Source organism: Coloeus monedula (genome assembly GCF_965178545.1).
Source record: "Coloeus monedula genome assembly, chromosome: 3".
NCBI classification, from domain to species: domain Eukaryota; kingdom Metazoa; phylum Chordata; class Aves; order Passeriformes; family Corvidae; genus Coloeus; species Coloeus monedula.
The window spans coordinates 113,299,534-113,313,966 of record NC_138783.1 but is presented as its reverse complement, the minus strand read 5'-3'; the positions used below and the strand labels follow the sequence as shown (position 1 = coordinate 113,313,966).

The following is a 14,433-nucleotide window of genomic DNA, read 5'->3' as shown; positions in this document are numbered from 1 at the left end:
AAGCCACCTGAGTGCTGTGGGTGCCAAAGGATCTTTGGGAACAGACCATGCTGCCCTTGTCATGGCAGTGGAGAATTTCACCCTGCGGAACAAACCCTGGTGGAGCCTGACTGAATGATTTGCCCATCACAGTTGTTTCCACTCCAATCCAGATCTTGGAGAGTGAAGCCCCCAAATCTTTATCTTCCTGGAAAATCTAAACTTTTCCAGATTTGATAAAGTTCTTCAGAAATCCATTTTGGTCTCATGAAGAACTTTGTGGCTTTTTTTTTTTTTTTTGTTAGAACAGCAACAGTGAATTTACACATATGTCCATATATATACACATACATGGTTAGTGACACTTTTTTAGGTCTGGAGTTTGGAGAAACTGAGTAGTCTTGCAACTCTTCTGTTTACATAAAATTCAGAATGAGGGAGCCGCATGGTAGGATCCAAGTAATTGTGTTTACTAAATATGCACAGCATGCAAGGCCAGGCTTAAGTTATGTACACACACCACTACTTTAACGGGATTTTGGCAGCCTCCAAAACATAAAAAGCATTGAGTGACTTAAACTGTGCCCTCATCTTCAAGCAGGAGTCTCAAACACAGAAAATGCACAGCAAATGAAGGCCAAGCTGAGCATACGTGCATGGCTAACACAGGGGGCTCAGGGAACAACTAACTAGAAGTACACCATAAATGAGCTTGTCCACTGCTCCCTTCCTACCTTCCAGGGTAAAAGCTGAGCAGATCCAATAGACCTTTGGAGAACTGCTCAGCTCCTTATTTTTTCCAAGATACATAGCAAAAAGGGAATTTCTGTTTACGTTCTCACAAAGTGACTGGCTAAATAATTCCAGATGATGGAATGTTCTTCTGTCCTTAAAGCGAAACAAAACTTTAATCTTCACCACTCTCTAAATGATATTAAAACTATGATAAGAAATCTCCATTATTCAGAAAGCGGTCAATAAGAACGTGGAGTTGGAAAAACAACCCTACCTCTGCCCATATGTCCACATGTAGAACAGTCTTAGACTGTATGTTAATATGGTTTTTCTTTGGTATGTCTTCTATTTTTCCCTGAAGTTTTTAGGTTAACAGCTTTAGCAGTTTTAGGTAACAGCTGTAACAAGTTTTAGTATGTTATGTCTGTATGAAATCCTGAAAGTTAGTTACATGGAAAGGGCACTAAGCCTATAGCTAACAAAACCTCCTATATCTCAGTGAATTCTGAAAAACGTGAACTAGTGATTTTCATCCACTGTTAGGCCATATATTTCTGTAGCAAATTTTCAGCCTGAGGATATGAAGTCACTTTTGCATTTTTTTCTTCACAGGATGCCATAAAGAGGGAGGGTTTAGGCTTCCTTTTTGTTAGCTTGGCAGGTGAGCTGTCTACCACAGATTTTACATGAAAAGAAAGTGAGGAAAAATCAGATGAAATAGAATAACAAAATTTCTCTGTGAAATTGTTGATTTTAATAAAAAAGCGTGTTTTCCAAATGAAACAAAATGTCATTGTAATGATGATTGATGATCACAATTGTATTTGCTTCTGTTTTTTGGACAGAAGTATAGACTGGAAACTACTTATGCCAATCCTGATAGCATGTGCTATAATTATATAAAGACAGCATTTCAAAAGGAATGCAATTTTTAACTTAAAAAAAAATAGAATGCTAAGTTCAAGTGAAATGCCATTGCACAATAACAGCTGGAAATGGAAAATGTCATGGCAACATACCTCATCACGGTGATGTACCTAAGTGAAAATATTTTGACTTTTTTTGTACAGAATTAAAAATCTACACCCTAACTTCTATGTGTTTAAATCTCCCTCTAAGACTTTTTCTGCCATATATATTATATATCATATATGTGCTTGAAAAACGTTGGTGCACACTTCCCATAGGTGTGTCAGGAGATACACCTACACATTTTGCCAGTGTGTCTGCAAAGAACAGTAGCCAGCTATTTCACAGGAGATGGATCACATTCACAGTGGTTTTCTCTCTTTTTTCTTATAAGTATGTGATACTTTTTACTTCTTTCAAAGTATTGTTACCAAAGCCTGCTACATTTCTTTGTTAGTAGAGTGTCAGGGCAATTTTTAAAGACTGTGGAAGTGTTAATACTTTTTGCACTGTGCTTATCCTGAAGAAGGTACAGCTATATTCCTTTTCTCACACTTTTCCCTGTGTCTTTCCAGCTTTCTCAGAGTGTTTTCATGAGGCAGACTCTGTGTCATCCAATTATTTCCTGAAGAAAACTAAGGAGATAAGCCTTTGAAAACTGAGCCAGGACTTCAGATTTCTCTCACTGTATTAAATCATACTGATCAAAACCAGGGAAAGATATAGAAGCACAGAATTAACAGTGGGACAGAGAGAATGGGAAATGGGGATCCCTGGGTGTAATATCACATGAAATGAGACCGTCTAATATCAAGTAAATTTATTTGGACGGAGAGGGAATTACTGGGTGTGTAATAATGATAAACTATGTTGGAGGGAGACCTTGCCAAGCAGCATGTTTTGGTCAGCCTCCTTATAAAAAAGAATAGGAATGTAGGTAAAAGGTTAAACATAGAGAAAAAAATAGTGCATCTCTCCTCCTGTTAGCTAATCCTTGGGCATCATCTGCATGAACTGGAGTAGCAGAGTTCACTTCAGGGAGGGAGTCTGTCCCTGCTCCCATGACCAAGAGATTTCTCTCCTATGCCGCTAAAATGTTTGGAGGGATATTTATTGACATGAATGAGGCTGTGCATAAATATATCTGAGATCCTAAGTGTTTAATGTTGTTTGTTTAAGTTCTCTATATTGCAAAAGCCTACGTTTTTTATGCATAAATTGCAAAGTATGTTTTTAATACCCCATTTGCTGAGGAAAATATACCAGGTCATATCTCAGACTCTGGGAAAAAAATATATTGTCATTTAAATCCACAGTCACATAATTTTTCCTCTCCTACTTAAGCCCATGGAAAATAGCCTGAAACAAGAACAACAACAATGTCTAATACACAGAGCATCTTTGTCTCTCTAACACACACAGCATCCCTAATAACATTTCTTCCCAGCCTGAGACTTCAGATGTCACATCAGCACCATCCCAACTTGGATGAGCTCTGGAAGTCTTTGTCACTGCTAGGCACTCCTCTCACAGAAGTGCTGGAGGAGGCTATAAAGCAAAACACAAATCATCAAGCAGTCTGGTGGGGAGGCTGTTTGGGAGATGAGTATCAGTTGGTTTAGAGGACTGCCAGCAAACCAGAAAACAGTTTTGAAAGAGGCTTGTATAAGGCAATAAAGGCACACATCCGCTCTTTAAATACTCAAGAGGCTCTGCCGGAGCATTTCTTTGTGAGCAGGGAACTGTTTTATCCTAAGTTTCTTCAAAAAATCTTTGCACTTTTAACTGTACTGATGAGTATCCTTTGACTATCCTTCATCGGGCTGTGTTTAGATGGATAATTCACAGCTCTTTCAAGTTATATCTGTTTGTAGTAAAAGCGAAATTAATCACCCAGTTGGGACTAAGGGCTTTGTGAGAAGGATCAAGGGACTGTGAAGAAGCAGCTGAGGGAAATATTCTCCTTCCCCTGCTGGCACAAAGCTCTGGGCAGCGTTTCAAGGGCTGTCCTTTGCCTTTTCCCTAGGGAATCTTCTGATCTCCAACATGAACCAGAAACCCAGATGCCTGGGTAGATAGCCATATGTCTCCACCTAAACAAACTTATTCCCAATTGATAGCTGGGAGAGTACTTGGATATTATGGAATAATAAATGTATTTTTCAGGTGCTGCTCTTTAATTAGTGGGGAAGAGGCTGACACTGAGCAAGTGCTGCCTGACAAGTAAGTAAGTAAAGCCTGTCCATGTGTGTGCATGGGAGTTTGGTACTCAGAGGGCAGGGCAGCCAGAGGCCCAGGTATTTCCTCATGCAGTGCAGGTTGGTGCTCAGCAAGTTCTCTGGGGGTCCACTTTCTTCATGCCTGGGCTCGGACCTTCAGCATCCCTCCATCCTGTTCCTTGTCCCTGCAGCACACCAGAGACAGGCAGCCTCTAGAGCCACAGCTCAGCCTGCCTCCAGCCTTTCCATGTGCTATCTAGGCCAGAAATTCCCATCTGTAACATGGAAGGCAGCCAAGCTTTGCCCCTCTTTGGCACTTTGAGTGGATACAGAGTCCTTTCGAATTGCAGAAATTTCTGATGTATTACTAATCACCAGTTTTGAGGGGAACACATTAGGGTCATCACCAAGTGGGAAAGAATGGCACTGCACCACTTGTGATGCTAAAAGTCAAAAGGTTCTCCCTGAAATGATAGAACAGTGCTAAAAGTAACAAGGCCTTGACATCTCCTTCCTTAATGCCATATTCCCTACCTACTCTGGGAATGATGCTCACTCAGAGCATGTATTTTGGCTAGGAAAGGTCCTGAGTGCCTTAATATTATTTATATCTATTTTCTCCAGAGGTCTTTTTGCTCAGGATTGTGATTTACGTTGCTTTTATTCCAGCTGGGCAGGAGTTTCTTTGATGGATTACAATTTCGGCAGACTCCAACCTGAGAAGAAGAATGACAGCTCAGACACTTAAACCAGACTTTTCACCATCCTGGAAAGGAACTGGCTTCCAGAATTTGGTGGGTTTTTAATGCTCTACCTCCCTCTGCTGTTACCAGCGAGAAGTTCCTCGACAATGGGAAGTCATGTACTCGCGGCTTCGATTTCCATGCTCTCGCTGCTGGTGATGATGGGAGACACGGACAGTAAAACAGACGGCTCCTTCCTGATCGACTCCGACCCCAGCCGCTGTATGAGGCACCACTACGTCGACTCCATCAGCCACCCTCTCTACAAGTGCAGCTCCAAGGTAAGGCCTCCCCTCACCTCCTCACAGCACAATGCTGCGAGGGAAGAGTTGTTCAAAAGAGCCATTCTGGGTGATTTTCTCTGCTAAAGTTCTTATCCACCAAAATCGAGCTGCAGGGGGATGCAGATGTGGAGACATCTTGTGTGTACATAAGAACTGGGACTGGAGATAAAGGCTCTTGACTCTCACCTTTTCAAAAGGAGAAATGCATGATGATGGTAAAATTTACATGCAGTAAATTAAAAGTTTCAAAGGACCCTATTTGGGATCTCAGCTGATGGTCCCAAGGAGATGGGCTAGTTTGGGAGTTTAGATCACCCCAGTCAGCCATCATTCAAGTGGGTGTTTAATCTGGAGCATGTAAATTCATAGCTACCATAGGTGAAGTTCTGAGATAAAGAACCAAACTCTAAAGTGGTAATTAAACAAGGTTGTGAAGAACATTGCTTATTTTCTCCCTGCCCACTCCCTTTTCAAAGCCTTTTTTTTCCATGCAGAATGACACTTGGATGGTAACTGTAGGGCTTAGGAGCAGACAGAAATACAACATTGACTTTCCTTTGGGATTTCAAGCCTGAAAAGTTTTGTGTCAAAATGGTTTAGCAGCCTGTGCATGTAGCCTACAGACATTTATTTCATTATGTGGAGAAAAAGAATTGGGAGAAACAATGGGAAAATCCTTACTGGTCTCTTTTGTCTTGTCCTAATTTGTTCTGTCTGAGTTAATACAGTCTGTACATTCAGATGAGGGGGCCATCCCTCTGTCCCATGGGAAGCAGCTTTGCCTCAGGCGCTCACATCCCTGGATTAAGGAAAGGGAACAGCTGCCAGCACCAGTGCCTTTGCCAGCCCTGTGTTGGGTAAGAGAGTGATGGGAGGCTGGAGTGTGACAGGGTTTAGGACAAGAGGGGTGCCTGCCTGATGGCAAACCCCAGCAGCAGGGATCCTGGGAGCATTCATTTACAAGGAGAGAGGACTTACAGAGTTGAGATGGATGCAGCACTGGCTGCAGACACCCCCAGATGCCTTCATGTGCAGAACGAGTTCCTTGCTTCCCATAATCAGTGCAGGGGTGAGGGAATGCCACAGGTAGATGCAGGTCACAAAACCTAAAATAAAGCACAAAGAGAAGTGTCCACAGCAAGTAAGACCCACTCGGTGCTCTGTGCACCAGGACAGCTGCTGTGCACTGGGACAACCGGGCTGGTCCTGTGTCTGCTCAACAGAGAGGAGCTGACACCCTCAGAATTGCACACAGGGAGCCCTGCTCTGCTCTGGGCTGCCTTACACTGTTCTCTCAGCAGAGCTGTCTGCCTGGCTTTGCACAACCATGCCTGATTCACAGCAGTGGGAGCCCAGAGACTTTTGCCCTACTTCTTCTGAATCCAAACAGTAAAATCATACATTATTTGAGATTCAGGAGAGGCCTTTTGATTTGCCTGTAGCCTAGACTAAACTTTCTTACCATGTGGGAGACATCTGGCATTATCAGAGAGAACTGCAGAGGTGCATCTCTTTGTGCACTATTGATTTTGTCACAGTTGACTCCAGCGAGAGGCAAAGGTGACAGAATGTAGGTGTGTGGGTGGTGTGGATGGCTTTTGCTTATTGGTATCTGTGTGCTACCAGTCCTCCCCTCTCTTCATGTTTCTGATCACCTGTTAGACCTGGGAGGGAGGGAGGGAGGGAGGAAGGAAGGAATTCGGAAGGAATTCGGAAGGAATTCGGAAGGAATTCGGAAGGAAGGAAGGAAGGAAGGAATTCGGAAGGAAGGAAGGAATTCGGAAGGAAGGAAGGAAGGAAGGAAGGAAGGAAGGAAGGAAGGAAGGAAGGAAGGAAGGAAGGAAGGAAGGAAGGAAGGAAGGAAGGAATTCGGAAGGAAGGAAGGAAGGAAGGAATTCGGAAGGAAGGAAGGAAGGAAGGAAGGAAGGAAGGAAGGAAGGAAGGAAGGAAGGAAGGAAGGAAGGAAGGAAGGAAGGAAGGAAGGAAGGAAGGAAGGAAGGAAGGAATTTGGAAGGAAGGAAGGAAGGAAGGAAGGAAGGAAGGAAGGAAGGAAGGAAGGAAGGAAGGAAGGAAGGAATTCGGAAGGAAGGAAGGAAGGAAGGAAGGAATTCGGAAGGAAGGAAGGAAGGAAGGAAGGAAGGAAGGAAGGAAGGAAGGAAGGAAGGAAGGAAGGAAGGAAGGAAGGAAGGAAGGAAGGAAGGAAAAGAACCCATCAACAATTAACTTTTTTTATCATCCCCAATGACATAGAAAAGCAAAAAAGCAATCAGGCCTTTAGGAGTGGGGCTGATGGAAATGAGGACATTTTGGTTAGATTTCATCGTAATGAAAAACATATAATTTCAAAACTGAGCTTTGAGGGAAAAGTTGTTGACATAAACATTCTCAATTCTGGCTACAAAAGTCAGTGATTCTTTTTAAATCAAGCCTTTAATGGAAATCATGTTTGAAAATATTATCACATCTTTTGGCTTCCCAAATTCCACAATGGTTTCAAGAACACTTTTATAACAGTACAGTGATTTGTATGGACTTTCTCATGAAATGGAAAATGAAAACAGTTTCCATATGAAGTGAAATAATTTCCTAGAAAACTTTCTTAATTCAAGCTTTTTTTTTGTTTGTTTGCTTTGTTTTAAGGTCTTGGGGATCTGAATCATCCTGGTAGACATATGGCTTCTGTTCTGGATCTAGCATGTAAATATGGAATTTAGGAATATTAGACATGCTAATGGAAACTAGATGCAATGTCTGTTTATATATATATATGTGATAAAATGTAACCAAGACAAAAAATGGAAAGTTCTGGGGAGTAGCTGTGGGAATTGTGGTGCCTCTTGTTTCCCCCAAGTTTCCACTGTGGAAGCCTGGACTGACAGTGGCAAGCAGACTTTGCCCTTTTTTGGGTTGATAGACTGGTTTCACTGAGATATCCTTTCTCACTCCATATGTTTTCCCTTTGGTGCAGCGTAGAGTTACAGAAGTTAAAAATGGCTTCAGAAATTGCAAGACATATTATGTTTGCTGTCTGTCCTGGTTGAAAAAGGATTATGTCCACCATTATGTGCTTCTCTGTGGAGGCTGCCAATTGTACCCACATGGGAAGCAGTTTTGGTAAACATCCAGCCAATATAATTTAATCATTAAAATCCCTTTTGCTTGTGGCCTCAGGCAGACGATGAAAACAGTTTTCCAAATCCTTTGGAAACATAGTCCATTATAGTAACAAAACATACAAAAGAGACACAAAAGAGAGGTGGAAGAAGGCCATTTATTCCAGAAAAACAGTGTTTTCCTTTGTCTTCAAGGAAATGTTTGTATCAGTTCATGAGGTATTACCTTTCCTGACTATATTGGATTTACCCTGACCTCTGTCATGGAGACTCATTGGTCTCCATCAATGTGCTGGGTTCTCTCACTGCTGCCAGAGGCTCCTAAATTCCAATTTTGGCTGTCACAAGTGCTTCGTCCAGATGTGCCAGAAGTGTGCTACCACTGACAGCCTCGCACTCAAGAATCCAGCCCAGAGAGACACGGAGCAGATGAAGAAAAATTCAGCAGATGTTTGAAGACATTTATTCCTGAGGTAGCTCAGGAGATTTTCAGTAATGTCTGCTTGCAGCCAGGCCACAGGAACTGTGTGAAAATCTGTTCTCAGGCATCTCAGCCCATCTGCTTTCAGGCTTCAGCTTGTTGCTGAAGGTGAAGAAAAGAGGACTACAAAAACCAGTTCACAGCTTCTGGATTTCCAGAATACAGCTCAAATGATCAGAGTCAAATATTGTCTCAGATTCAGGTTGCTCTCTTTTGTACCTATGAGACAGTTGACTTTAAATAATACTGATAATGATAGTGATAATGATAATGACAATAATATTCTTCCCTAGCTGCTCATAGACCCATGTGGTTCCCTTGTGGTAGGACACTGTGCTTCTGGATCCAGCCCTACAAGGTGACATGCACAAACTCACATGTGCAGGGCTCAAGGGGGGCCAAGAGGTGTCAGGTTATAAAATACCCACATGTTTTTACTATATATACACACCCACTGCATTATTGTGCTATGCCATCATGGCATTACTAGTTATTTAGGTGATAATCTCTATTGCACTATAGTACACAAAGCAATAAGCAGCTGGTGCAATTGATTAAAAGGCAAAGCAAAGCTTTCAAAGTACATGCTATTTCCAGCTCATTTGCACACCTGTCAAAATCCACTGGTGCTGTTCTGGATTTATGAAGAGGAAGGAAAATTTTGGTTAGGACAAAGCTTTCATAGCCCAGAAGGTTAGAAAGCTATGAAAATGGAAAATTTGATATTTTTTTTAGCCTAAAAGTTCAACTTGATAACCTTGGGTTTGTGCCATTGGTAAGAGTTTACACTGTCATCCAAAAACAAGGTATAAAACCAACACTGTGTGATTCTACATTATATAAATACTGACCTTAATCTTATGAAAAACTAAGTAGCCAGAAAAATTGCAGATTAAAATTAGAGCCTCCTCAGACTAAAGCAAGTCTTTAAAGACAAGGCTTAGAATTTATAAATTGTAAATTATAAATTATAAATACACTGGCACATTGACTAAATATTGGCTGGGTTTGCATAAGGAAGCCAGCTGTTTATGAGAAATATATTCAGACAGACATATTGGCACATCAGATAATTTTACCCCATAATTACTCTGGACAACTCTTCTCTAGTCCTGCCAGTTTCTTGAGGGCTTGTTTTAGTTTTATTGGCATTTCTGAAAGTACCTGCAGATACAGGAGCAGATGTGTGCCATAAAAATTCTTAGGGTAACAGTACCAGAAAGTGACTGATTTTTCCAGCTCCAGAAGCATCAACCGCCAGAAATCAGCCCCAACATACAGCAATGTGTGCTGTCACATTTGGGCTGAAATCATAGAAATGATTGGTTGGAAGGGACTTTAGGGACTCTGAACCTCCCAAAAAGGAATTTCTGGCTGTTGCACGTCCCCCTGTACCACTCCAGAGGAGAGTTCAGCTCTGTTGTCTTTGAAGCCTTTAAAGAGTTGTCAGGTGCTGATGGATTGCTCTTCACCTCCAAAATTTATAGGTGATGATCTCAAAGGTCTTTTCCAACCCAGTTAACTCTGTGATTCAGCCAATGTTTGGGAACAGCCTGTGACACACAGTCTGGTGAACTGGTCAAAGCAGGGGACCTAACAAGAGCTGTCAAGATGCTGGGAAGAAAACTAACTGGGTTAAATGTCTCAATCTGTTCCTTTCCTTTGCAATACAGGCAGGAATAGATACCTGCATAGCTGGTATCTAATTAGACACCTTCACCAGCTGCCTGTCTGGGAAGTGAGTTTTGTTTACCAAGGGGAAAAAAGTGGATCTTTATCTGTGAGTAATGGGGTGACAGCACTGTAGTGATTGTCCCTGTCATGTTCTCTATACACTAAAGGCACTGCTATTAAGGAGCTTGACAGAGCTGATAGGTCTAAAGCTTGGGTGCGACTCAAACATACACTGAAATTTCCTTCCCACAGCTGAACTTAATTTATGTAGGAATATGCAGTATCACAGGAAGGATACCATAAATTTATGCTACAAATCTTAAAAGATGGCAAATTTGTCAGAGAGCAACAAGAACCCATCTCTTAATTTAACTAAGAAGCAAGATGGTCCCAAGCACAGGTCATCAGTTCACGAAGACATCTTCCTTGTGACCTCTATTGACTGGAAGTGTAGTCACTAATATATCAATACATTAATACATTTTCAAGCAAAACATTTAGCATGTAAGTGCTCTTGGAAGAGTAATTTTTAAGCACTGCACAATGGATGATCAGAACCTTTCCCATGGATGCAGACAGTGCTGGCATTTCCTACTTGATTTCAGGAATATTCTCTCTCTCTTTTATCTCATCTTTCCTTATGACTCTGACGGAAGAGAAAATTAAACATTCGATGTACCTGCTTGCATGACTTCGAGATTTGCAGCCAGTTGAGCTTCTGTAGAGAAAGAAGCCCAAAAAGGTTTAACACTGTAAAATAGTTGCTGTTTTCAGATTGTCTGGAAAAAAGCCATGAGGTATGTGCAGCATGGTTAAAATGTAATGTTCTCCCGTGGTCATAGGAAAGACTTGCAACTGTTTTACTGCCTACTTTAGATGATATAATAAGCTGATATTGAAGTTTGTGTTGGTTAAGGATAATTAGCTGACATGGATTTAATATTTCCGTTCCCATGAAAGTATGAGTCTGTTCAAACTTTTACAACACCCGTTATCAAGGTGATAACAGCTGTTTCCAGCACATCATTTGCTGAGCTTTAGAGGGTCCTTTCCAAGATTTATGTAGTTCTTAATGCTCTATCCATCTCTGCTCAACAAGGGGTTTTTGGGGAATAGGTGACTGACCATGGACTTTCCTTCCTTAGTGCCTCCCGTTGTGCAAGTTACCTTGTTCTGGTCACAGCTCACATGGTGAACTCAGAAGAAGAAACAAGGAGCTGCACTGCTTTTAGGAAATCTCATGAGTCAACCCTCATGTTTGGCAACCTATTTAACTTTTCTTACATTTTCACTGCCTTATGCTATGCAGTGCATGTTATATAGGTACAACTGATGCAATGATATATAGATACACATATAATTGCAAATACATGTTCAAGGTGATCTTTATCAAAGGGCTGAGCTAGAAACATACTTCTTTATATTTCTGCTTTACATGCTCATAATGTCTAAGAACTTGGACATTTTGCTGTCCCTGAGAACCAGTTCTGTTGATCACTGGTGTATATACTCAAAACACTGGTAAATACCCAATCAAAGTATCAGTCTGGCTGATGATTTAAGGGCTTGGCTGCTACAAATCTGGGGTCAGCAACTCGCAGTTGCGGTCACAGTGTCTGGAAAGCAGGGCTGGCTGTGATCATTTGGGGCCCTGAGGTCAGTCCAGGTCCTGCAGTCCTTGTTGGTGTCAGTGCCAGGGACTTCAGGAGGAGCCTTGCTTTTCCTCCTGCCCACACTATCTCCTCCACTCTCTCAGACACAGCGCAGGGGCAAAGCACGGTGTGGGGCTGGGATGCAGCGAAAAACCCCAGCCAGGCTGGAAGGAGGCTCCCACCTGCTGGTGTCAGCTGTGTGCTGGGGACACTTTCCCTAACCCGAGTGTTTTCTTTCACAGATGGTGCTGCTGGCTCGCTGTGAAGGCCGCTGCAGCCAGACCTCGCGCTCGGAGCCGATGGTTTCCTTCAGCACCGTCCTGAAGCAGCCCTTCCGCTCCACCTGCCACTGCTGCCGGCCCCAGACCTCCAAGCTGAAGGCCATGAGGCTGCGGTGCTCGGGGGGCATGCGGCTCACGGCCACCTACCGCTACATCCTCTCCTGCCACTGCGAGGAGTGCAACTCCTAGGGACCAAGGGGCACAGCAGACGGGGGACGAGGGGGTGCTGCTGTTGGGGAAGACTCCCAAGAAACAATCCTAGGTCAGGCCCGTGCTCCAAGCACACAATTGCAGCGAGGACAGGACTAACCAGGCTGGATTGAATCTGAGAGCAGAAGTACAAAATATCCTGGGTTGCTGGAGGGTGCTGGTACCACAGTGTGGGCTGTGACAAAGGCAAAAGCATGAGGACTTGTTTTTAAGAAGCCTTTCTTTTTTTATGAAAGGATATTTTTGAGAGTTTCTTCTTTTTCTGACTCAGCTCTGACTACAGAGAGGTGCTTTTACTTTAGGCAGCAGGGGAACAGAGAAGAAGGTCAGCCAGGTATCAGCACTGCAGTCTGGAAGCTGACATTTGGACAGAGGATGGGCATCAGTTCCCACAGACAACCTCTTAACCTATCAATTTATTCTCAGTTTTCTAGTTATACTGGCCTTCAAAGCAAACTGTGCTGTTGGCAAGGGTCATCTGTTACTGACCTAGTGGCCAAATGCTGGATAACTTTAACTGTGGTTTAGCAGAAATTACAAATAAACCATTGAAAAGTGAACTGGATATGAAATGCCATGCTTGGAATACCCAGCCTAGCTGAAACAATTATTTGAACCCTGTGTCATCAGAGTTCAGTGGCTGAGAAACTCTTGGGAAGGGAAAGGTCATGAGGCTCACTATTCCCTTCTAAAAGCCTGTAAGTGTGACACACCATGTCTGTCACAAAAGCCATTATTCAAAAGCTAAAAATTCATCAAATATTAAAATGCCACATACTAAATGGAGTAATTTCTTAACTTGAGTAGACCTGTTGATGTACAGAACCAGAGCCACCAGAATGATGACTAAACCTAGGACTTATTTTCATGTATAGCTCTTAGGCCATTGAGCAAATACCATTTTGCTTTTTAAAGACAGGCAATCCCCAAATCCTAAATCTCAAAGCAACAGGAGATCCAAAGTTTGGGAATGGTGTTTGGTATTTGCCGAGAAACTCTGTCCCTCCTCCATTAACATGAGGTTTTAGGAAGGTTCACTCACAGTCTCTTGTGACTGCAAGGAAACAACATAAGTGTTCTTCTCTCATATTACAATTCTTATCTTATTAAATGGCAGTATATGCAGTCAGCCCGCAGCATGTCTGTGATGTTCACAGAAACCTGGCTGAGCCATCGTTTTGGTAGAAGTCATGAGAGTTGAGAGCATCTTTGCTGTGTAAGAATTCAGGGTCAGTAGCACCCATGAGCACAGTCCCACAGTTATTGTCTGGGATAGACAGGATTGGCTCCCATGCACAGCAATGTCTGGCAGGGTCCCATGGTAAGGAGGGAAAATCCTTTCCAAGAACAGAGTTCAGCCCATCTGTTCAACTCCACCCAGTTCATCTGCAGCAGATGCTATCCACAGCAGCTGGAGGATGCACACTGCTGTGTGTGACAGGGAATCCCCAAGGTCTGACAGAGCACAGCAACAGGAGTTACTGTGGCTGCTCAGGCAAAGCCTAATTCCTTTGCCTCATGATGAATGTGTATGGGGTGTGAAGGCAGAGGTGACAGACACTGGCCTTGCAAGCCAAACCCTGGAGTAGGATGGCAGTAAGAAGTGGAAAGCCATGGGGGACAGATATGACCATGGACACCGGTTAGAGAGGTTTGTGATACATGGGAAGAACTGTCTCTGTCTTCTGAAGGTGACTTGGAGATGGTCATTTTTCAATGACACAGAGCTGTGGGCAAAAAAAAAGGGTGAACCCAACCCCCAGAAGCTGAGTGGCTCAGATTGAAATGTCAGAACTGGGTGTGATGAGCCCCAGTGAGCTCATTAGGCACCATGTGTTATCCCAGGACTGTCAGTCATTCCTTTCACGTCTGATGCATGGTCTGAACATCAAAGGGCCAGCGCAGGGAGCGTGAGCTGGGCATTATCACCAGACTACTTTATATGAAAGATCATATGTGCATCCCTTTTTCACTCTCTTTCAACCTCCAGCATCTAAAGATCCCATTATCCAAAAGAGCACCACCCCCTACTGTTAATTATATATAGCAAATTCCAGTCCTTATTCAAAACGTCAGCAATACCTTTGATAGCCAAATAACTATAGAGCAAAATATGTGTGACCTCCAAGCGTGGGTATAGACACTGCTGCACA

The 14,433-nt window shown here is 42.8% G+C and overlaps 1 protein-coding gene across 1 annotated transcript; it reads left to right on the top strand.

The window, feature by feature from the left end:
- Nucleotides 1-4,647: 4,647 nt before the first annotated feature.
- On the top strand, nucleotides 4,648-12,259 carry NDP (norrin cystine knot growth factor NDP; the record flags this gene model as incomplete). The annotated part of the gene is made up of 2 exons (XM_082278500.1): nucleotides 4,648-4,866; nucleotides 12,032-12,259. 2 exons carry the CDS (start codon nucleotides 4,648-4,650, stop codon nucleotides 12,257-12,259), a joined length of 447 nt encoding a protein of 148 aa, XP_082134626.1.
- Nucleotides 12,260-14,433: the final 2,174 nt, after the last annotated feature.